The sequence below is a fragment of the Lissotriton helveticus genome (assembly GCF_964261635.1).
Source record: "Lissotriton helveticus chromosome 1_1 unlocalized genomic scaffold, aLisHel1.1 SUPER_1_unloc_51, whole genome shotgun sequence".
In the NCBI taxonomy this organism is placed as follows: domain Eukaryota; kingdom Metazoa; phylum Chordata; class Amphibia; order Caudata; family Salamandridae; genus Lissotriton; species Lissotriton helveticus.
The window spans coordinates 496,941-522,600 of record NW_027611694.1 but is presented as its reverse complement, the minus strand read 5'-3'; the positions used below and the strand labels follow the sequence as shown (position 1 = coordinate 522,600).

Sequence of the window (25,660 nt, the reverse complement as noted above, 5' to 3'; positions counted from 1 at the left end):
CCACTCTATGCCACTTTCCTCTTGACCACTCCACTGTACGCTATTCTACTGTTTGCCACTCCACAGTACACTATTACTCAGTACGGCACTATAGTCTACCCCACTCCACTGTACAGCACTCCACTACACTGTGCACTACTCTATGCTATTCCACTTTCGCCGACTCCACCCTATGCCACTCCCCTTTATTCCACCCCGGTGTTTACTATTCCACTGTACGCCACTTCCACACTATGTCGACTCAACACTATAAGCCACTTCAGTGTACGTCACTCCACACTATGCCACACCACTCTAAGGCACTTCAGTGTACACCACTCCACTCTAAGCCACTTCAGTGTATGCCTCTCCACTCTAAGCCACTTCATTGTACGTCACTCCACACTATGCCACTCCACTCTAAGGATTTCAGTGTATGCCACTCCACTCTACATTACTCCACTGTTCCCTATTTTAGTGTGTGATTCTATACTGTAGGCTTTTTCACTGGAAGTCACTCCCCTCCACACAACTCTACTCAACACTATTCCACTGTAGGTAACTCCACTCTACCCCACCCTACTCAATACTATTCCAATGTACCTCATTTCCTTCTACCCCACTATACACCACTCTACTCTATACCACTCCCCTTTACTCTATGCTATTCCACTGTAGGTAACTCCACTCTGACCTCTCCTTGGCCCCACTCTGACCGCTGACTGCCGATTGCGGTGTGCTTCAGGCTTCAAGGAGACATGAGGAAGGACTCAGAGACGCCGATACTCCGAAATTGTTGCCTTGCGCTTCCGTGGTTTCCAGGTCCCAGTTTCCCAACCCTGCTGGGGCACTCGGGCAAGCTGAGCTGAGCGAGGCAGATAATGCAAAGAGGAGCAGGGTTGTGAGGTGCGCGGTGGGGCCGAGTTGGTGTTGGTGTTGCACCAGCATGAGTCGGCCCGAGCCCTCTGTGCCTTGAAACCACAGCAATAACCACAGACTACCGCAGCCTGCCATGGACAGCATTGTGCACTGAGCGGATCTGAGAGCTGAGAGGCTCTGTGAGGTATGGTGCAGCGCAGCGGGGCACCGGTGAGGAGCTGGCAGCAGCGAACAGGGTGTAGAGCTCACAGAGGGCCATGAGAGAGTGAGGAGGAGAGCGTGACTACCTCTAGTGGAGGTCACAGAGTGAAGAGCCCAGGCATGCCCACATAGGTCAGGTGAGGCTTGTGGTGCTTCCAGTGAGCCCTGCTCTCCCCCTCTCTCATTATCTCCCTATCTCCAGGCCGGACTTGACGGGACTCCGCCTGCCAGTCAGCAGACAGTCGCACAGCCGGCAGTGAGGAGGAAGACGCCATTGCGGCTCCCGGTTCTCACCTGAACCGCGGCTCGCTGCATCACTGCATTGCATTGCGGACCCTGGTTATCGCCAATTTGCGGCTCTTGTCTTCGTGGAGGAAGGCGCCAATGCAGCTGAACCGCGGCCCCACGGCCCCTGGCTGAACACCGGCTCCCGGTTTCTTTGGCTGATCTGCGCCGTTTCTCTGCCCTCCAATTAGTGGGGGTTTTTGTACAACTTCTGAAGCCGCGAGTAGCCGGGTGCTAATCGTGAGTGTGGCTGTGGCTGCGGCTGCGGCTGCCGGTGGTGTATTGCTGACCTCATCCAGAGCACCAGAAACAGCAATGATGGGGGAGCACAGGTGAGCTTTGAAAAGGCAGACGGCTAGTGGCATATTGCAAGCAGCAGAAGTAGAGACTGTGGCATTAGTGTCTCTGCGTATCCTGTGTGCCCCGTGAGCTGGTTTCTTTTTCTTTCTTGTTGCTTATCCTTTTAAGGAAAGAGTATGTCCTCATGTCCATCTCCCCCTGTGCTCCGCAGTAAGAGACCTCTTCTTGCTGCCTCAAAAGGCAAAACGCAGGGGAGAGCTACTAAAAAGAGGAAGAGTGGAGGGAAGAAGGGGTCCATCCAGCATGTCCAAAGTGTGTCGTCAAGCGAGGTCCCACGCTCACCCCTAGCAACCTCTATAAGGAACTTTGTATTTACGCATTACCATAATGGAGCTCAGCGGTTCTCAAAGGGGGTGGCAAAGACCGCCCACAGGCACCTCTGTCCTCCGGCTTCAGTTATAGATGCCTCACTCTTAGCTCTGGATGAAGTGCAGCCAGTTTATCCTTCAGTGGATCCATCTAAGAATGAAACGGCATCTGTGAGAGGGGGTCCAAGATTGTCCTCTTCTCCCTGCTTGAACTTTTCGTTACCATCATTTAGTCCCGATGACTCCAGCTCATCCCAGTCACCTTCACGAGAAGACCATCAAGGAAGCTCAACGTTATTATATAATACCTCCATGGTTGGGGAGCCAAACTCTACACTTGTATTGCTGGGGAGGTCTTTATCATTCCAGCCCTCCTCCTCGTCATCTTTGTTGGACGTTATGTTACTTATGCAGATCACCTTGCCTGGGATTCTAGAAGCTCTGGTATCAATAAGGACAAGCCAAGTCGACCAATTAAATTATTTGAATAACATTCGACATGAACTGAAACCCTTAAAATCTTTTAAAGACAATCTGGGTGGCTCTGTGAAAACTCAATTACCTCCTGTAGTAATGGCTACAGCGTTTGGGTTGCATAGTGTAACATCAGAGAAAGGTGAATGCCAGTTAGGTATGAAGAGTTCGTTTTATGTTTCTAAATACCCTATGCTTGTCAGGAAAAGGCAGCACGGTTTTATGCCCTCAAAATTTACCGAAAGGTCATACCGTACAATGGGGGTTGGGTCCTGCACTGGATTGCCTGGGTGATGTGCCCCACGTGTATGCAAAAAGAAATGCAAGCATAAAAAAGGGGAATATAGTAGTAGTATTTGTTCCCAAGCCCAAGGCCAACATCCCAGACCTCAAGGTGGTAGTACTGTAAAAGTGCCTCAATTCAAAAAGATACATAAAAAGGCACATAACTGCGTAAAACTTAGTGTGAAACCCCGTCCTAAAACCAGTCCTGATTCTTCTTCTATTTCCCCAATAATCCGCTCTACCATCCCTAATAAGGAACATATGGTAGCCCGTAATAAGATGGTTGAGCCTCGGCCCTTAAATAAATTTCCCCTAGAACACCCCTCAGCTAAGGAATCCTTTATCAGGTCGCAATTAGGAAGTACAGAACTTCTGCTCGATATTATTCGTTGAGGAAAAAAAGCAAAGAAACTTCGACCCCTGAATCGCTCCAAAATCCTTCAGTTATTCCAACAAATCCCCCCTCTTTCAGGGATAACCTCGTTAGACTTAGAGTCTGTGGGTTTTCAATTGGGCGATCAAGGTAGAGAAGTTTCCAGAGTTTTTTCATATCTCCTTGTAGTGCTGACCTAGTACTTAAGGTGGACGAAGACCTGGCCAAAGTAGCTCTACAGATCTTAATATCCGTAGAAAAGAGCCCTCAATTAATAATACCTCAGCCAGGTTCATTTCCTTCCGCTATTTTAAACATGCACAGTGGGTTATCCGCAACTCAATGGGAATGATCCTTATACATCCCGTCCCAAAGGCCCGAAGCTACACAACAAAGTAGCCATCTACCCACCGACTTGAGAGTGGTTATAGTAAATGATAGGCCAATCTCACAATCTAGACAATTAGTATGTGCTCAAAGTAATAGGTTTGCCCCTCTGCGACACTTGCCGGCGGAAGTTAACTGGAATATTAGGCCCACCTTACTCTAGAATGAGGAGTCCTCTCAAAATCTAAGAATCCTAAGTTGGAATATCCATGGATTTGAATGCTTGAAGAACAGCGGTGAACTGGAAGAAAGTTTGAAACCCTTTCATCCGGTATTCCTTCAGGAGTCTTGGCTAAGAGAGAACCAGTCAGTTGAAGGCTTTATGGCCTTGAATAGCAAAGGTCATTCCCGGGGTACGGGGAGAGCATCTGCAGGTCTACTAACATTAATATCAACTAAGGTGATTAAGAGACCGTTAGAGGTCATAAACGTTTCAAGTGGTCTGCAGTTATCTGTATTGGAAATGGTTGTGGGTAAAAATTTCCTCTGTTATTTTTTTGCTTATAAATGTTTATATTCACAAATAAGATCATCGCCAAATGTATCAATGGCTGGAATTATTTGAATCACCTTTCCAGCATTTAGTGGCAAAATGCCCAGAAGCAGTGATAATGGCGGGGGACTTAAATGCTCGTTTATTCCCTGTACAGCTAGACCAACACTTGGAGGGTGTGAAACCGATTATAAACAAAGGGAGCGGTATAGACCCGATGCATTACAGGCTTATAAGCCTCTTGGATATTTCACTAAAGATATTCTCCAAGATTATTTTAGCCAAACTTGAAGAATGGGCCACTGAAACCAAGAGAATCCCTTTAGAACACGGGGGCTTTTGGGAGGGTCATTCCACCACAGACCACTGCTTTGCCTGGTGGGCTATTACTCGATAGGCTCTGGAGGAAAATCATAGATTGTGCAGTTGCTTTGTAGATTTCCGGACAGCCTTCGATTCTGTTGACAGGGAAATTATGGGGAAAACCTGCTGCTTGGAACTTACAACAATACCTTCTTGGGGCTCTTCAATCCCTGCACTCTGGCAATTGGGCCCTGGTGGAGCTAGATAAGGCAGGACGGTTGTCCCAAAGAATATCTATCGACAATGGCCTGTGTCAGGGGTGCGTTTTAGCACCCCTACTTTTTAGTCTATTTTTGGATAACCCTCCCAACAGTTATTTCCCAAATAAAGTCTTTCTCACATAAAATTAGGGACTGGCATATTGCTTGTCTGCTTTATGCAGATGATTTGGTTTTATTGGACTACACTAATGTCTGAACTGGGGTGGTGTGGTTAGCAAAATAACGATGGATTAAACCCAACTGTGACTGGGGGTGAATGTTTTGCCATTGTGCAACTTTCCGTCCATCAATTGTTGTTTTTATATTGTACTACACGCCAATTGGTTTGCAGAGGAAACTTAACACATTGGCCTCTTACAGTAAGCAGAACAAGCTTCGCATTAATCTGGAAAAGATGAAAATTATGATTTTGGGGAAAAAAGTGCACAGTTTTTCCTGGTATCTTGATTCTCAGTTGGTGGAACAAGTTGCTCTGTATAAATACCTGGGTTTAACTTTTAGGAAAAATCTGAATTGGGACGCGCATTGGGATGCCACTAGGCAGAAGGCCCTCTTGCCGGCAAGCTGTTTATCTTAACACTGCATTCCAGACAGGTCAATACCCCAGTCCTTGGAAGAAGGCTGTAATCAAACCCCTTTTGAAAAAACCTTCCCTGGACCCTACAGCTGTGGCCAGTTACAGACCCATTGCGTGTCTGCCCTTTCCTGCCAAAATATGCGAATCTCTGATGAACAAACAACTCTCAGAGTTCGTCGAGGCTTACCAACTCCTCGACAAAACGCAGTTTGGGTTCAGGAAAGGGCATGGAACGGAGACCGCCTTGATAAAGGCCTCAGATGAGATCAGGGCTATCATGGACCAGGGAGGGGCGGCTGTCCTGATCCTTCTGAATTTGTCTGCAGCCTTTGACACGGTCGACCATGGTATCCTGGTCGACCGTGTCACAGCCTTGGTGATAAATGGTATGGCCAGGGACCTTATTTCATCTTTCCTGGAAAACCGTACCCAGACAGTGAGGCTGGGAGATTTCTACTCCCCTATCTCTGCACTCCCTTGTGGAGTCCCACAGGGCTCCTCGCTAAGTCCTATGCTATTTAACATCTACGTAGCGGACTTAGCGAGGGTAATAAAGGCCCATGGGGTACGGCTTACATCCTACGCAGACGATACCCAGCTGGTTCTGGCAATCCATAGAGATGGCCCTATTGTGGCAGCCAACTTCCAGAGAGCCATGCTCGAGGTCAGCACTTGGATGGCCTTGAACTGTCTGAGGCTTAACTCGGATAAGACCGAGATGATGACCTTCGGCAGGCTCTCTCCTGAATGGTCTTCTATCTGGTGGCCTGAAAAGCTGGGCCCTCCACCTGTCCCAGTAGAAAAGGCCAGAAACCTGGGAGTGATTTTTGACAGTAAACTGTCTTTCTACCTCCACACAAACAAGGTTGTCTCTTCAGCATTCTTCATTTTGAAAAAAATTAAGAAACTATTGCCTTACCTCCCTACCTCAGCTGGGAAGACCTTGGTCTCTACCTTAGTTTTCTCAAAAATAGACTATGGGAACGCTCTCTTTTTAAACACACAGAAGCGTGTCCTAATGAAGTTGCAGTCTATTCAGAATGCGGCTGCAAGGATTCTTCTTAACATTCCTCGTCGCAAGCCCACCACTCCTGCCATTCGCCATCTCCACTGGCTGAGAGTCGAAAGCCGTATCAAATTTAAGGCCCTCTGCATTGCCTATAAGGCAGTACATGGCGTTGGACCCAGGTTCCTCACAGAAGCCTTTCAGCTATACACCCCCAAGAGGCAACTAAGATCGGCTAACATCTGTCTCCTCCCTGTACCGCGTACAAGAACTGCCACCTGGGGAGACAGACGTTTTCTGGTGGCCACTCCAAAACTTTGGAATCTCTTGCCATTGGCTATTAATACTGCCCCGAACCTGATGAGCTTTCGCAGGCTCTTAAAGACATGGTTGTTCAACCAGTAAGTTAATGGCTTATTTCTAGTAGCTCACAAGCGCCGAGACACCTTAGGGTATTTGTTGCGCTATAAAAATTTCGAAAATAAATAAATAAATAAATTCAATGGCAGATTTGGGGGCCTATCCCATATCCCATTATTAAAGCCTATGAAGGGAAGCTCCCACCAATCGGCCTGTATGGAGGAGAGATATTTTCTCTTGATCCAACCTATGAATGGGACAGACTGGAAGAGGTAGTGCTTAAAAGACTTCTTTCACTCCCACAAGACACCATGATCCAGGCTATAAGGAGAGAGTTCAGTCTGGTATCTTGGAACAAGGCAGCCGCCACCCAGGCCAAGATACTTCAACACCCTGCTGGAGAATGATGAGGTGGTTAAATTATCCAGACTGTGTTGGGAAGAGAGCCAAAGAGGAGAGAGGATGTGGGCAAAGGCTGTTAGAACCAGAATGACTGCAATGAAGAATCTCCATTTAAATAGTGGTACAGTCACATCCTGGCTCACATTCCCAGGCAAACGAGTATTGAGAGATTCTGCTGCTATGGTGTCACAACAATGTGATGTATTAAATTTAAAGAAGAACTCATCTAATAGCTTCTCGTTGGCTTCACTTGGCCAGAATTTTGTGTTCCCTATTTATCACAGTTACCAGATCCAGGTTTGAGAAAAGAAATCCTAATGGGCTTGGGAGGGGGGGATGTAATCCAATCTATTCATCCCACCCATATAGGACAGGGGTGCAAAATAATAGTGGTCTTTGTCTCTGCCCTTTGAAAGCCAAATGCACTATTATGCATATTCTTATGGACTGCATTTTTTATCTTGCAAATCTTTTCAAGCTTTTAAGACCTTTGTTTTTTAAATATGGTACTCTTCATAGGAAAAAAGTGGTGGAGTTACTTTCTGAGATGCAATATTTAGATGTGGCAGTTGGGATTGCTCGGCTCTTACGATTTGTTAAAAAGAATTAAAAAAAATGAAATGTAATGGAGATGGGGTGGTGAGGAGGGGGGTTTATTTTAAGGGTTTTAATTAATGTGTATTTTTTTATAATGTTTTATGGACAATTGTCTAAATAAACTTGTTTTTAAACCTAGAACAACTCTACCCCACTCCTCTCTAAAGCACTCCAGTGTATGCCACTCTACTATACGCAATTGCAGTGTATACCACACCATACTCCACTGTACAGCAATGTAAAGCCTCTCAATGCCACTACACAGCACTCTATTTCATGCTATATCACTTTACGCCAAAAGACCATCTCCAAGAGTATTTATCAGTTCATGTTCGGTTATTTAGTTCAAAAGCAACCACAAGGTGTACCAATGTGTTCACTAGTCGGGTAACAGAAATATAAGAAGGAAAAAAAGACCCAAAATGTGCCACAACAAACAGGGGGGCATATTACCAACGTTAAGCGATATTTATCGCTAACGATGCTTAGCAACGAATTTTTTAACGCTAACCATCGTCAAAAATTATCGCAGATAAACCTTGCTATTATCAAGGTTTATCGCAAATGCGATAAAAAACGGCCGCAATGCATGAATATCGCTGAAAAGTCAGCGATATTCATGCATTACCGAGCTAATGCTCTTAGCCATGTTATCCACCTCCCATTGGATAACATGGCTAAGAACTGCTCAGGGCAGGTGTTAGTTTTTGGAGATATTCGCGCTTCGCGCGAATATCTCCAAAAGTTGGTAATAGGAGATAGCGATGTTAGCGACTGTTTCCAGTCGCTAACATCTTGGCACGCCCACTTTGCATGTCATTAGTGATAAATATCACTGACATGCAAAGTGGGGCCCAAGATGGTCGCTATCTCCTACTAGCTGTCGCTAACTGGTGTTAGCGACAGCTAGGTAATAGGGAGATAATTTTATCTCCGCTTTCTTGGCTTTTAAAGCCAAAAAAGCGGAGATAAACCCCCTTGATAATATGCCCTAGGTTCTTTATTATCAAGAACTCTGTTGCATCAAGAACAAACCAGCATTGGCATAGCCAATAGGTCTTGCCTTTGGAACCTTATAAGTGTTTAGCCATGCAACAGTTGATGTTGTTGCACCAAGGAAATTGTGCTGCATAACGAAATACTTATTAGGTCCAAAAAGCTAGACCTATTGGCCATGCTAATTGCTGTACTACAATACCTAAGGAACCCGACGTGGATGAAAGGCAGAATGGGACATCATATGTCCCATTCCAACTGAAAACAAATAGGCCATAAAATGTTACTAGAGAATTGGAATGAACCCAATGGTGAAATGATCCGTAGGAAGAAAAAACTCACCAGCAAAGGACACAGAGTCCCCAAATTCTTAAGCAAAAATCAGAAACCGGTAAGGGGACACAGGGATGCGCGGTAACCTGATCAAAAGACAGAAAACAATACAGTTGGAATATGCTACCCTGTAAAAATGCAGACCAGAGTAGTGAATACGAGAGCCTAGGAATACTTCTATAATTTAACAACAAATGCGTGACTGCTACCTGTGAAAGCTATTATGAATGGAGATTGGCTCAACCCGAATCTAATCCCACATGGCAACAAATGTGAAAACAAGACCAAGTCATAGTAGTGAAAAAGTATCAGAAAAAAGACATATAAGCGTTCCTTACCGGTGCATCTGTGACCGCCATCCATATATAACCCGAAACCAACAAAGTAGTCAATGCACGCAAGAAAACATAGTGTGTTTAAGTAGAAACCGGATGTAAAAACATGACGCGAACGTCATAATCTTGGTCGACCTTAAAAGTGCAGTGCTCATTTCTACTAGTGCGCTGGCTCAAAGCCTGAATAACGTTGTATGAGCTTGTGAATGGTGAGTGAGTCTCAATCTGCAAACATCAAAGAATAATTTAAGCATATGAAAAATGCATCCGCAAAGAATAAACCTCAAAGTGCAAAGGAAGGGAAAGTGAAACAAGAAGCGCGAGCAAGATGGAGAGGCGGAGCGAGGCGCGTGCTTCGGAGAGTAGTCTGCTCTTTTTCGAAGGACACACTCCTGCTAGTGGAGTGCCCCTGTGCGCTCCCGCAAGGTGTATGCCGCCACAAGCACGAGTGCAGTGCTTAAAAAAGAGCTGAACGACGGCTAAAGGTCTCCTATGCAGGGCATGTGCGCTGCGTAGGCGAGACCTAAAAACACACCCCAAAAAGTGTACAACACATGGAGCCCCTGGGCATGAAGAACGCCACAAGATGTCCAGTGTACCTGTGGAAAAGTCCCCACCTATGAAACATCCAAGTGGTTGAATCCTGGTCAGTTCTATCCAAAATCAATCCTCACAATCTGTATTTCATAAAGAAATGTTCAATCCTTTAAAACAAATGTTTTACACCATGAAATATACAATCACACTTAAAACTCCAATCCTGGATTAATGTAAGCATTCTCATAATCAAACTGTATATACATAATACATAAATACCATCTGGGACACTCTCCCAAAACAAATATTATGTAACTCTGTGTTTAAATGTTAGATTGTGCACGAGTCAGGCTCCCACTCAAACCCACTTTAAAACAGACCAGCCAATGCAATTAGGAAAATACATTAACACAACCGAGATTCCCTAAAATGAATAATTCCTAAAATTAAAACTGCTGCCGAGGAGGAAGGAGCCCTGTCTGTGGGGGCCGTGACCTTCATCTGCAGACCCTCACAGACCCCAGATCTGCCCCCCTAGATCCCAGATCTGCCCCTGCCCCCCTCCCCCAAGTCCCAGGAGGAGGAGAGAGCCTGGACACGTCTGCACAGGTCTCTGCTCAGGTAGGAGATTGTCAGCACCTTCTGCTGTGTTTGTAGAAATAGACTGAATAATCCTGGAGGGAATCTCTGCAGGAGCCGGGCTGAGCTGGGCTCTTCTATCCGGGGGCCCCTGTAGCTGAGCTGTGCTCTTCTATCCGGGGCCCCTAGGGCTGAGCTGGGCTCTTCTATCCGGGGCCCCTGGGGCTGAGCTGGGCTCTTCTATCCGGGGCCCTGGGGATGAGCTGGGCTCTTCTAACCGGGGCCCCTGGGGCTGAGCTGGGCTCTTCTATCCGGGGCCCCTGGTGGCTTTCCTTCCGGCCCTGGGGGTGTTTATGGGCATCATGTGTGTTAAAGAGGGGATCTGTGCACTGCTGCACCGCATCTTACTGCACTGTGAGGAATCTCAGCATACTGGACTGTATATTACTGTACTATGGCAAATATGTTCCACTGCATCTTCCTGCCCTGTGAGGAATCCGTGCATGCTGCTCTACAAACTACTGCACTGTGAGGAATCAGTGCCCGCTGCACTGATCTGCACTGCACTATCCATGCATTCTACACCGCATCCCACTGCACTGTGAGACACCTGTGCATGCTGCACTGCTTTTTACTGCATTGAGGAATCTGTCCACCCTGCTTTTTACTACACTTTACGAAATCTGAGCACGCTGCTGTGCATTATACCGCAATATGAGGGATCTGTGCACACTGTGCTGCATCTTACTAGACTTTAAGAAATCTGTGCACGCTACACTGCATCATACTATAATATGAGGGATCTGTGCACACAACACTGCATCTTACTACACTTTAAGAAATCTGTGCACGCTGCACTGCATCATACTGCAATATGAGGGATCTGTGCACACTGTACTGCATTTACTACACTGAGTAATCTGTTCACACCACACTGTTTTTTCTGTGTGACGGCAATATATGGGCTGCACTGCTTTTTGTTGTACTGACGAATCTGTGCACACTGCACTGCTTTTTACTATGCTCTGTGTACACACTTCATTACTTGTAATTGACTATGATAAAGCATTGCATGCTGCTGTTTACTGCACAATGAGATATATGTGCACACTGCACTACTGTTTGCTACACCTTGAGAAATAATAGGACGCTGCAAAGCCTTTTATTACTCGAGGAGAAATCAGTGTACACTTCAGTGATGTTTACTGTACTCTGGAATCTGTACACACTACGCTGCTGTATGAGAAATATGTGCACAATGGATTGTGCATTCTGAACTGCTGTTTAATACACTTTGAAAAATCTTTTAACACTACTGAGATTTGTTCTGATCAATTAGTAATGTGTGCGTACCCCACTGCTTTTCTGCTACACTGTTGGAGCACTATTAGCACTATGAGAAATCTGTTATCCCCTTTGGTTTAAAAAATGCCCTTGTCACCTTCCAGAGGTTGGTGAATCAAGTCCTGACTGGGTTGGAGTCCTTTAGTGCAGCTTATCTTGATGATATTGCTGTCTTTAGTTCCACCTGGCAGGATCACCTGATCCACCTTGGGAAGGTTTTAAAAGCCCTGCAAACGGCAGGCCTAACCATCAAGGCATCCGAATGCCAGCTAGGGCAGGGCACTGTGGTGTAGCTGGGCCACCTTGTTGGTGGAGGCCAGGTACAACCTTTACAGCCCAAGAGCCAGGTTATCCTGTACTGGGCATCTCCAACAACCCAGGCCCAAGTCAGGGCATTCCTTGGCTTGACTGGGTACTGCAGGAGGGTTGTGAAGGGATATGGGTCCGTTGTGACTCCCCTCACAGAACTCACCTCCAAGAAAATGCCCATAAAGGTAAACTGGACAGTTAGTTGTCAAAAGACTTTTGGCACCCTGAAAGAAGCAATGTGCTCAGCACCAATTCTGAAGCCCCCAGATTATGCCAAGCAGTTCATAGTGCAGACTGACGCCTCTGAGCCAGCGATAGGAGCGGTCCTATCCCAGACCAATGATGAAGGCCAAGACCAACCTGTTGCTTTTATAAGTAGAAGGCGTCTCCCCACGGAGCAGAGTTGGAGTGCCTTTGAGAGGGAGGCCTTTGCTGTGGTTTGTTCCCTTAGACCATTCTTGTTTGGTACTCACTTCCTAGTTCAAACTGATCACAGACCTCTCAGATGGCTAATGCAAATAAAAGGAGAAAATCCTAAAGTGTTGAGGTGGTCCATCTCCCTACAGGCAGCGAAAATTACTGAAAAAGCATATTCATTTCAATGTTCTGTATTTGCTAACTGTTGCATCCTTCTGCATACCCTGTAAATCAAACAAAGTACAATTTCTATTGCATTTTCAAACTGTTCTATATCCAGTAACTTATTACTGAAAAGTATTTAATGCATACCTGTGCCATGTTTATTTGTCATTTGCTGACTGAGTGTGTACATCAAATGCTTAACACTGTCCTCTGATACTGCCTTGCTGCTCGACCAAGCTACCACAATCAGAGAGTAAGGTTCTATCTAACTTTAACCTCTGCCTACCTCTGGGTTCACTTGGTCTCTATACACACTATACCTCATTTTTGTGTAGTATATATATAGCCAGTTTCCTACAATATGGCATTGAGTTTTTTTGCTACAAGTAATGGATGGGACGGAAGTCTATGTAAGGTTTGCTTCCAGAAGCATGAAAGATTTGGAAACACAATATTCTGTGATAGAAAGTGATATGTTGGAATGCGTTTTGGGTGTCGGCAAGTGTAAGCCATATCTCTTGAAAAGAAAATTTAGCTTGAGGACCGATCACAGACCACTCGTTGCTATTTTGTCTAGAATCCAAATTAAGATCCTCAGCCAGATTATCTATCAAATGATTGGAGTTTTACTGTGATTAAAATTGCAGGATGAAAGAACATTAGAGTGGACTTTCTGTCTTGGTTACCATTAGATTTGTGTTCAGTAGATTTACAGGAAGAAATTGAGGCATGTATCATTGCATAAGTTGAAGATTTGGTCATTTGTTCCAATTTAATGGAATTGTGTGATCGGTTGAGGGAGGATACTGTATTGTCCATGGTCATGAATTTTGGGAAATTTGGGGGGCTGAGGGAAAAAACTTTGGAGAATTCTTTGCAATCTTATTGCAAGGTGGCGGATGAGTTATCTTTGAAAGGTGGATCGTTGGTAAGAGGTGATAAGTTAATTCCCCCAGGATGTTACCACCAAAAGATTTTGGAGACAGCTCATGTAGGCCATCTGGGTATGAGCGCCACTAAGAGCAGGATAAGAAATGATTTCTGGCGCCCTGGAGTGGATGTGAGGTAGAAGGATTAGTGAGAAATTGTGCACCATGCTGTTTGAGTGATAAACATTTGGGGACCTCTGTGCCTTCTGATGGGCCTGTTTTATGTCCTGGTAAGGTGTGGCAGAGAGTTGTGGTTTATTTTTTTTTTCCGACCCTTTTCATGTATTACCTTCAAATATGAGACACTTTATTGTCATGATGGATCACCTTTCCAGGCGGGTGGAAGTACGTGGTATAGCCGAACCCAACACGAACTCTGTGATTCCTTTTGGTTGTGAAGTGTTTGCTAAAGAACGGACTCCCGAGGAGCTGCTCACTGACAATGGAGTTCAATTGACTTCTTCCACCATGACAGAGGTTTTAGGCAAATGTGGAGTGAAACATTTATGCACGCCATTGTACCACCCTCAAACTAAAAGTGGAGACATTCAACAGGTTTCTAGTGGAGTGTATCCAGAGCGCGGTGACATCCAGAGTTGACTATGAAGTAACTACCAGATATTTAGGGTGGGATTATAGCTGTACACCTCACTCGATCTCTGGTAAAGCACCTTTTACACTCATGAGAGGGAGAAAAGAGGTGTCCTTGTTGTGTCCCTCATTTGATCTCTGATAAAGCACCTTTTAAACTCATGACGTGGAGAAAAGAGGTGTCCCTTGTGTTTACCTCATTTGATCTCTGGTAAAGCAACTTTTAAATTCATAACTTGAAGAAAAGAGGTGTTCCCTGTGTTTCCCTCATTTGATCTCTGGTAAATCAACTTTTAAACTCATGACGGGGAGAAAAGTGGTGTCCTCGTTGTGTCCCTCTTTCGATATCTGGTAAAGCACCGTTTACACTCATGAGGGGGAGGAAAGAGGTGACCTCGTTGTGTCCTTTCCGAAGTTGATGGGTCAAGGCTGTTCGTGGTTTGAATGGACAACGGTGAAATATGACAAGAGTGGCTAGAAATGGAAAATGTGAGAATGAAAGTGAAAAACATGTAAGTGACAAACAAGTGTCTGTTGCAGGGAATGCTGCAGAGTTCTTGGTTAAGAAGGAGTTCTCGTGTTATCAAAGTGCCTAAAAGATACGCTCCTCTTTGTTCAGTGGCATCTGGTTAGTTTTTCATATTTACCTTGGGTATTGCTTTTTTCTGGTTCTCTGGGTTGATTTATTGTCCTGTTTTGTGTGTGTTAGTGTCTCTGTGGTTCTGTGTGTGTCTGTGTATGTGTGTGTATGTCTGTGTGTGGTGTTAAAAAGGGGCGAAGATGTGTAGCCTCTGCAGAAAGGAAGCCTTTACTGTTTATTGTTATATGATGTAATACGGCAGTGTACAGACATTGGTCTTGTTGGTGTTCTGTTATGAAATGTTGTTATGTGATGCTTTGAATAGTGTTACAGATGCAAGGATCCGCTGGGCCTTCTACAGCTGTGTAATAACTGGCTCTTCTGGAACTTCTCAGATCCCTAACCCCACCCCGCCCCCCCACCTTGTGGATTGGCGTTATTTCCACATGGTTTCTACCCCTCTATTTGGGGGGTTCTTCCCTTTCCTCCCCATGGCCTCCGCATGTTTGCCGCCACTGACCCATACAGTAAATAGTGGTGGGAAGGTAGAGTATATTTGTTTACGAGTTCCACAAAGTTCCTTAGTTTTCCACCTGTTACCCACTTCATAGCACTATCATACCCTTTCTCTCCAACAACCTAGACCAATATCCCTCATGCGAGAGATGTAGTAATGCCGACAGTGTAAGGTACTTTGCACACGGAACCCTCATTTGTGTTCGCTGCAAGACCCAGGCCCATTGAAATTGCAGGATGTCCAGCAAAAGACCAGATATTTAACGCTTGTTTGAGCATTAGGGCTAATCAATCTAGCCCACAGCATGGTACTGGCGTAGAGAAAGTGTACGCCAGTCTCTATCACGCCCCTCTCCCCCATCGATAATGTCTTCAGTACACTGCCCGTTTTAGGTGCGCCGCCAGGCAATAAAGCTCCAAGTCAGGGACCGCTATCCCACCTCCATCAGTGGGGAGCCGTAGTTTGATTAATGCCAGTCTACGATGTCCTGTGCCTTATATGTGGTATATTAATAGGCTGTTAATCTTCCAAAAGATGGATTTTGTGAGCCAATTTGGGCGAGCTGCAAAGTAATGAAAGAGACTGGGAAGGAAATCCACATTCACAGTATCACCCTGCCTGTGACTGATAGAGGAAGTATTAGCCAGAAATGTATGGATGTCTGCAAAAATCAGTGCCAGTTGAAGATCAATCAATCAATCAATCAATGACATTTATAGAGCGCGCTACATACCCGTAGGGTCTCAAGGCGCTGGGGGAGGGGGGTGCCGCTACTGCTCGAACAGCCAGGTCTTCAGCTTCCTCCTGAAGGAGAGGTGGTCCTGGGTCAGGCGAAGGTCGGTCGGGAGGGAGTTCCAGGTCTTGGCGGCCAGGTAGGAGAAGGACCTTCCTCCTGTGGTCGCTCTTCGGATGCGAGGGACGGCGGCGAGGGCGTGGTTGGCTGATCGGAGGTGGCGTTTGGGAGCGTAGAAGTTGATTCGGCTGTTGAGGTAGCTCGGGCCTTGGTCGTGTAGGGCTTTGTGTGCGTGGGTGAGGAGGCGGAAGGTGATTCTTTTGTTGACGGGGAGCCAGTGAAGGTCTCTCAGGTGTCCGGAGATGTGGCTGGTTCGTGGGATGTCGAGGATGAGTCTGGCAGCGGCGTTCTGGATCCGCTGGAGTCTCTTCTGGAGCTTGGCGGTGGTACCCGCGTAGAGGGCGTTGCCGTAGTCCAGTCGGCTTGTGACGAGGGCCTGGGTGACGGTCTCCCTGGTCTCGGTGGGGATCCACCAGAAGATCTTCCGTAGCATGCGTAGGATGTTGAAGCATGATGAGGAGACGGCGTTGACTTGTCTGGTCATGGAGAGGGAGGAGTCCAGGATGAAGCCCAGGTTGCGTGCGTGGTCCGTCGGTTTGGGTGCGGTGCCCAGGGCGGGAGGCCACCAGGAGTCGTCCCAGGCGGAGGGTGAAGAGCCCAGGATGAGGACCTCCGTCTTGTCGGAGTTCAGTTTCAGGCGGCTGGTCGTCATCCACTCGGCTACCTCTTTCATCCCTTCGTGCAGGTCGGCTCTGGCGGCGGCTGGGTCGTTGGTCAGGGAGAGGATCAGCTGGGTGTCGTCGGCGTAGGAGATTATGCTGAGGTTGTGTTGGCGTGCGATGGCCGCGAGGGGGCTCATGTAGACGTTGAAGAGGGTGGGGCTCAGAGAGGATCCTTGAGGGACGCCGCAGATGACTTCGGATGCCTCTGACTTGTACGGTGGGAGGCGGACTCTCTGTGTTCTTCCGTCGAGGAAGGAGAGGATCCATTCCAGCGCCTTGTCCTGGATTCCGATGTTGCCGAGGCGCCGTACTAGGGTGCGGTGGCAGACAGTGTCGAATGCCGCGGAGAGGCCCAGGAGGATGAGGGCCGCTGTTTCTCCGTTGTCCATCAGGGCTCGGATGTCATCGGTGGCGGCGATGAGGGCGGTCTCGGTGCTGTGATTGGCTCGGAAGCCGGTCTGTGAGGGGTCGAGGGATCCATTCGTCTCAAGGAAGGCGGCCATCTGCTTGTTGACGGTCTTCTCGATGACTTTGGCTGGAAATGGGAGGAGCGAGATGGGGCGGTAATTCTTGAGTTCGGTGGGGTCCGCTGTGGGTTTCTTGAGTAGAGCGCTGAGTTCGGCGTGCTTCCAGCTCTCAGGGAAGGTGGCGGTGTCGAAGGATGTGTTGATGATGTCTCGCAGGTGGGGCGCGATGACAGCGTCGGCCTTGTTGAAGACGTAGTGAGGGCAGGGGTCAGTCGGTGATCCGGAGTGGATGGAGTTCATCGTTTGGATGGTGTCTTCGGTGCTGATCGGGGTCCAGGTGTGGAGGGTGGTGGTGGGGGGTGGTTGTTCGGTCCTGGTGTGCGTTGGTTGGTTGTTGAAGCTGTTGTGTATGTCTGCGATCTTGTTGTGGAAGTATGAGGCGAGGGAGTTGCAGAGGTCTTGCGATGGGGTGATGTCGTTGTTTCCTGCGCTGGGGCTGGATAGCTCTTTCACGATGTTGAAGAGTTCCTTGCAGTTGTGTGCGTTGTTGTCCAACCGGTCCTTGAATGCAGTTTTCTTGGCGGCGCGGATCAGCTGGTGGTGCTTCCGGGTGGCCAGCTTGAAGGTGGTCCTGTTGTCCGGTGTAGGTTCCCTTCTCCAGACTTTCTCGAGGGTTCGGCAGTTAGATTGCTCAAGATCGGCCAAGTTGTAGTAAATATGAATGCCCAGGAAGCATAATGTGACTGGTTCCGAGCAGAGATCCTCCCCCATTTCTGGCAGAATAGCGGCTGTTTTCGGAGCGTGTATCAGGAATGCATTTGACTTATCCCAATTCACCTGGACTCTCGACGTCTGGCTAAAATCATCCGAAGCTCTAAATGCGTGATCCACATTTGTGTGTTCCTCACGCTGGTACACTTATAGATCATCCCCGTATAGGGATGTATAGATAGGGTGTTAAGGTGTCAATCACTATTCCTCGATAATGATGGATGGTGCAGAGTGTTAGGGCCAGGGGCTCAACAGCCAAGGCAAACGGCACTGGCGACAGCGGGCAACCCTGTGTGGCAATGGCCTCTGCCCTACATGGTGCTGATATCACACCCCATTTCGGACCGGAGACATCAGGGGCAAATATAGCAGACGTGTCCTTGTGAGGGAGCCATTCCCCAGTCCCATGCTGGCCAGAGTAGTATCAAGAAAGTCTCAGCGCCGATAGTCACATGCTGTCTCTGTGTCAGTGCCGATCTCTAGTGCTCTAGGATAGTCCACCAATGAGGTATGGAGCATTAGGCGAATGTTAGGGATCATACAGCGTTTAGGTATAAAACCCATTTGATCCGTGTGAATAAGATCACCTGTATGGTTGCCCAGTCACCAACAATTTATTAAGTAGTTTATAATCTACATTTAATATGGAGAGCAGTCTATAGGATGGTATCTTATCACTCTACCCTTTTTGTGAAGTGGAACAAACAGGGACTTTCCCTTCATTGGTGGTAGTTCCACCACTGTTTTTGCTGCATTATACAGTGTAGTCAAGATTGGGGGAAGCGAGTTTGCACAAGATGCATAAAATTCCAAGGTCATGCCATCTGAGCCTGGCACGTTGCCCAGGGCTTTACTCGCCCCTCACCTCCTGGATTGTGATATCATCTCCTAGGGATGCAGCCACTGCCGGTGTCATTTGCTTCGTACTTGCCGATAGAACATAATCATGCACTGGCTGGCTTGGGTCCACATCAGAGCACCCATGGATGTCAGAATAATAGACAGCAAAGGCCGTATTAATCTCGGATTACCTATAACGCTGGTCACACTCCCCTTGTTGTGTATCTGCAGTATTTGGGAACCCTGTCTATCAAGATTGAGCATCCACACTAGTAATCTGCTGGATTTATAACATTCTATGTGTGCCCTAGTTTTATATATGCTCACTATTCATATGCCGTGAGTCTCTCCGCTAGTTTTAGGAGTTTTTCGCTTTCTGCTCTCAGTCTGTCATGCAGGACCTGTGCTCCCTCTGACGGTAGATCCGGTTTTATTAAGAGGTGCTCCAAGTGATTGATCTCAGTATGAAGCTGGGACCGAGTTCCTACTACTGCTGAGATGCTGTGACCACGTACCGCTAGTTTGAATGCCTCCCACTCCGTGAGTGGGGAGGAAGTCGTACCCGTATTTTGCATAAAGTAATAACTGATCACAAACCCTAGGGTAGATCTGAAGACTAGGTCATCAGCTTCGCAGTATTGAGCTTCCATGTCGCAGTGTGGGGTCTGGACAACACCCAGGCCAGAATCAGTCATAACGGGTGGTGGTCTCAGTATTTTTCACCAGATATTCAACCCTTCTAGCTCTTGCATGTACACTAGCCGAGCATAAGAAAGCATTTAAGTGAACTGATAGCTTGTGTGTACCCAAGTAATAAGAATCAAAGCCGCCCTCCGAAGTTAAGGTTCTCCAGGTATTAACAAATCAGCAATCGTTAATCTAACATCGAAATGCGTGGGCAGTTTTATGTAGTGGGGATGTGAGCAGTGGGGGTGTGATCTATCTAAAGTTATATCAGCCATGCAGTTAAAATCTCTTCCAAGTAACATAGGGTAATGATGTATTCGGGTGACGAGAACATTAGGGAGAATAGGAATGATAGTTTGGCCCACATTGGGGGCATAAATGTTCACACAGGCTATGCCTTTGCCATCCAGTTTACCTGCTAATATTATGTAGTGACCTTCTGGGTCTATGATCTCGATCTGTGAGAGAAACAGGGAAGGAAGGATACAAACCAGCACCCCCTAGCAAAGGCGGAGTACATGGTGGCAAAGATTTTCCCCCCTTCATCACTTCTGCAGCTCTCGGCCCACAAAGCAGTTCTGTTTGAGGTATCTGTGAGGGATGATGCAGATATACCACCTGCAGTCCCAGTGACCACCCACAGTTGTTGTTTCAGGAGTACCCAATTGATGCGTTCCAGATCTGTGGCAGAATGATATGCTTGATGTGAGACCTGATGTGCCATATGATATATTTCCATCTTTGGAAGTCTCAGTCCGCCTGAAGTAGCGGCTTGGAGTTTCGACATGGCCAGTCCGCGTGTCTCACCTTGCCGGAAGTATGTTATAAGGGCTGCGTCTATTAGGCATAGTTCTGATGCCAAGACCAGTATAGTCAGCATGCTGCAAATGTAGTTAAACCTTGGACTACCACCAGGTTCACAGTTTAGACTCGTCCCCACAGCGACAATTGCCATTTGATCAATTTAGTGAAATCCCTGTGCATTTGATCAGTCAGTGCAGTCATATTGTCTTTGATCATCATTGGAAATCAATACTTATAATATTTCATCTTTGTATCGATTTACCGAAATGGATGTGCACGGAGGGCTTCCCTCGTGGTATAGACCATCAAGGGTAAGACTTCACTTTTGGTCTAGTTCATTTTGTACCTGGAAAATACTTTAAAGTCTGATATGGTGAACGTCGGTGCTGACAGCAAACGTTTTGGAGAGGGTAAAGTGAGGAGTATGATGTCCGCATACAGTTAAATTTTCAGGTCGCCAGCAATGATTTCAGTTTCCCAAATGTCTTCCGAGCAGCATAATCTGAATGTAAGGGTTTTAAGGTTAACAGAAAGAGTGCCACAACCATTGGGTTTCTTTTCCTCCCTTTCCCTTTGGCTTTTCTCCACTTCTTTTCTTGTCTGCCATCTGTTTGTTCTCATCCAAATGCACACTTCACATTATGTGTTGTGTGCATGCTCAGAATTTAGATGTTCCTAAGTTTAAAGATTCAGAAAGTCTCAACTATTATGAATTTCATTCCTAGCTTTATCAGCATCCACTTTAAACACAGTTATAAAAAGACTGCACTTCCCAGAGCCCATTGGAATGCCTGGCTACATAAACCCACACCTGGTGTACTGTCATGACACACTAGATCTCATATTTAATCCTCCCGTGCATGCAACAAGTCCTCTTCTCTAAAAATGCGCATTGAAAATAAGAATCATTGGCTTTTCTGTTTTCAGTTTCTATTGGTTCTAAATTGTGGGTTTTTTCATTGTTATCCAAACTTTTAAAACATTTTTGTAAATTTTTTGCTCTGTAAAAATCACAGGGCTAGTGAGTTTATTTCCTTCTCTTGCTTGCCCCTTTTGTCATTTCTAACTTCCATCTATATTCTCCTAACTATTTTTTTGAATTTGCTCTTTCAGGTCATGTTTCAGTGTTTTGCTCACCTCCTAGCCTTCCCATCGATCACTTTCCAGCAGTCTAGTCCCAGGATGTCCAGGGTGGAGGTATGTTTGCATCTCATTATCTCATAAATATTTGATTGCATTTTTTTTCTTGTAAAACATCAACAAGAGGAAACTCTTCGAGCGATACAGGTTGTAGGGAACGTCAATGACATAATATATGCGGCATATGTAGAACACATCCTGGTTGGGAAGCATTGCCAGTTACATCAGTGTCAGAGCAAGATCTACTAACCCCTTCCATTCTTTGGATGTAACTGTTACGTCCAAGGCCCACTATTTTGAAATCCCTCTGCTGCAAACAGCAGAGAAATTTCCTTTTTTTTCTCCAGCCTTGGGAGCAGGTGAAGAGCTTACCCAGCTGCCCAAGGCACTTTTTTTTTCAGTGTACTGACGTGCGGCATGCATGGCGTGCTGACATCACTACAGTGAAAGTGTAGGCACGTAGGCAGGCAGGAGAGGTATCATTGGAAAGGGGAGAATCTAGTGGATCTCTGCTTGAGGATCACCATAGGAGGGCGATCCCTAAGCAGGGATCCACCACTAGACACCAGGGAGGGGGAGCGGCCCCTTGGACAAGGGCCTTTGTTCCCTCATAAGAATTTGGCCATATTCAGTCCTTCTCCCCCCCTGGAGGGGGTGTGGGGGCAAAAGTACAGTGTACAACAGGGATTTATTTTTAAACTTAGGGGTAGGGGCTGCCCTAAATGGGCATTATACTCCCCCCAGCTGTCGAAAAATGGTCAGTTGTTCTGCTCTCCTCTCCCTGGGGGTCAGAAGGGCCACTAGGCACCAGGAATTATTATTATTATTATTTTAATAATAGAGAGGTGGAGGCTGCCCACAATGGGCATGTCTACGCCCCCACCCCAAACACAACAGGGACAGTCCCCCCTGCCCCCCTGGGAGGTAGATAAGGATTATTACCTACGATCAGCCCCCCAGGGGGGCAGAAAACCCACTAAATGCCAGAGAAATGTTTATGGGCTTAGGCAGGGTTAAGCCCCTTTTTTGTGAACACATTTTTGCTGCTTCTGCCCCCCCACACCCCCCCACTACACTCTTGGGGGGAGATCAGCGATATTTTTAGGCTAATCTGCAGAAAACCACTAGACACTAGCTTCTGTGTGTGTGGACTGGAGTGCGGCTGATGGTCCGTTTTTACTGGCATTTGGCTGATTGTGTGTGAACCTGCATTTTGCTGGTAAAGTGTGTGGACCAGTGCTTGGCTGGCAATGTGTGTGGACTAGTGCTTGGCTATTGGTCTACATGGCTGGACCATGTCTTGCGATTTGTATGTGGACTTTCACTTTGCTGGTGGTATGTGTGGGCTGTCGCTTGGCTGGTGGTGTGCATCGAGGGTGCTTGGTTGGTGGTGCGCATGGATGGCGCTTGGCTGGTGGTGTGCATGGATGGTGCTTGGCTGGTGGTGTGCATGGAGGGTGGTTGGCTTGTGATGTGCATGGATGGTGCTTGGCTGGTGGTGTGCATGGATGGCGCTTGGCTGGTGGTGTGCTTAGATGGTGCTTGGCTGGTGGTGTGCATGGATGGTGCTTGGCTGGTGGTGTGCATGGATGGCGCTTGGCTGGTGGTGTGCATAGATGGCGCTTGGCTGGTGGTGTGCATGGATGGCGCTTGGCTGGTGGTGTGCATGGAGGGCGCTTGGCTGGTGGTGTGCATGAATGGTGCTTGGCTGGTGGTGTGCATGGATGACGCTTGGCTGGTGGTGTGCATGGATGGCGCTTGGCTGGTGGTGTGCATGGATGGCGCTTGGCTGGTGGTGTGCATAGATGGTGCTTGGCTGGTGGTGTGCATGGATGGTGCTTGGCTGGTGGTGTGCATGGATTGGCTCCGCTGGTGGTGTGCATGGATTGGCTTGGCTGGTGGTGTGCATGGATGGTGCTTGGCTGGTGGTGTGCATGGATGGTGCTTGGCTGGTGGGGTGCATGGATGATGCTTGGCTGGTGGGGTGCATGGATGGTGCTTGGATGGTGGTGTGCATGGATGGTGCTTGGATGGTGGTGTGCATGGATGGTGCTTGGCTGGTGGTGTGCATGGATGGTGCTTGGTTGGTGGTGTGCATGGATGGTCCTTGGCTGGTGGTGTGCATGGATGGTCCTTGGCTAGTGGTGTGCATGGATGGTCCTTGGCTGGTGGTGTGCATGGATGGTGCTTGGCTGGTGGTGTGCATGGATGGTGCTTGGTTGGTGGTGTGTACGGATGGTCCTTGGTTGGTGGTGTGCATGGATGGTGCTTGGCTGGTGGTGTGCATGGATGGTGCTTGGCTGGTGGTGTGCATGGAGGGTGCTTGGCTGGTGATGTGCATGGATAGTGCTTGGCTGGTGGTGTGCATGGATGGCGCTTGGCTGGTGGTGTGCATGGATGGTGCTTGGCTGGTGGTGTGCATGGATGATGCTTGGCTGGTGGGGTGCATGGATGATGCTTGGCTGGTGGTGTGCATGGATGGTGCTTGGATGGTGGTGTGCATGGATGGTGCTTGGCTGGTGGTGTGCATGGATGGTGCTTGGTTGGTGGTGTGCATGGATGGTCCTTGGCTGGTGGTGTGCATGGATGGTCCTTGGCTGGTGGTGTGCATGGATGGTCCTTGGCTGGTGGTGTGCATGGATGGTGCTTGGCTGGTGGTGTGCATGGATGGTGCTTGGTTGGTGGTGTGTACGGATGGTCCTTGGTTGGTGGTGTGCATGGATGGTGCTTGGCTGGTGGTGTGCATGGATGGTGCTTGGCTGGTGGTGTGCATGGAGGGTGCTTGGCTGGTGATGTGCATGGATAGTGCTTGGCTGGTGGTGTGCATGGATGGCGCTTGGCTGGTGGTGTGCATGGATGGTGCTTGGCTGGTGGTGTGCATAGATGGTGCTTGGCTGGTGGTGTGTATGGAGGGTGCTTGGCTGGTGGTGTGCATGGATGGTGCTTGGCTGGTGGTGTGCATGGATGGTTCTTGGCTGGTGGTGTGCATGGAGGGTGCTTGGCTGGTGGTGTCCATGGATGGTGCTTGGCTGGTGATGTGCATGGATGGTCCTTGGCTGGTGGTGTGCATGGATGGTGCTTGGCTGGTGGTGTGCATGGATGTCGCTTGGTTTGCGGTGTGCATGGATGGTCCTTGGCTGGTGGTGTGCATGGATGGTGCTTGGCTGGTGGTGTGCATGGATGATGCTTGGCTGGTGGTTTGCATGGATGATGCTTGGTTGGTGGTGTGTATGGATGGTCCTTGGCTGGTGGTGTGCATGGATGGTCCTTGGCTGGTGGTGTGCATGGATGGTCCTTGGCTGGTGGTGTGCATGGATGGTGCTTGCCTGTTGGTGTGCATGGATGGTGCTTGGCTGGTGGTGTGCATGGATGGTGCTTGGCTGGTGGTGTGCATGGATGGTGATTGGCTGGCAGTGTGCGTAGACTGTCACTTGGCTGGTGATGTGCGTGGATGTTTTGTTGCTGGCGGTACATGGATGGTGCTTGGCTGGTGATGTGCATGGATGGTGCTTGGCTGGTGGTGTGCATGGATGGCGCTTGGCTGGTGGTGTGCATGGAGGGCGCTTGGCTGGTGGTGTGCCTGGATGGCCCTTGGCTGGTGATGTGCATGGATGGTGCTTGGCTGGTGGTGTCCATGGATGGCGCCTGGCTGGTGGTGTGCATGGATGGCGCTTGGCTTTTGGTGTGCATGGATGGTGCTTGGCTGGTGGTGTCCATGGATGGCGCCTGGCTGGTGGTGTGCATGGATGGTGCCTGGCTGGTGGTGTGCATGGACGGCGCTTGGCTGGTGGTGTGCATGGATGGCGCTTGGCTGGTTTGGCTGGTAGTGTGCATGGATGGTGCTTGGTTGGTGGTGTCCATGGTTGGCGCCTGGCTGGTGGTGTACATGGATGGTGCTTGGCTGGTGGTGTGCATGGATGGCGCTTGGCTGGTGGTGTGCATGGATGATGCTTGGCTGGTGGTGTGCATGGATGATGCTTGGTTGGTGGTGTACATGGATGATGCTTGGTTGGTGGTGTGTATGGATGGTCCTTGGCTGGTGGTGTGCATGGATGGTGCTTTACTGGTGGTGTGCATGGATGATGCTTGGCTGGTGGTGTACATGGATGATGCTTGGTTGGTGGTGTGTATGGATGGTCCTTGGCTGGTGGTGTGCATGGATGGTCCTTGGCGGGTGGTGTGCATGGATGGTCCTTGGCTGGTGGTGTGCATGGATGGTGCTTGCCTGTTGGTGTGCATGGATGGTGCTTGGCT

The 25,660-nt window shown here is 48.0% G+C and overlaps 1 protein-coding gene across 1 annotated transcript in view; it reads left to right on the top strand.

Moving 5' to 3' along the window:
* The window catches only part of LOC144806178 (uncharacterized), a 151,899-nt gene that overhangs the window by 37,433 nt on the left and 88,806 nt on the right, over positions 1 to 25,660 (top strand). Inside the window, 1 exon segment of the mRNA XM_078672600.1 lies at positions 21,380 to 21,463. Within this exon segment, the coding sequence (XP_078528726.1) occupies positions 21,380 to 21,463 (84 nt within the window).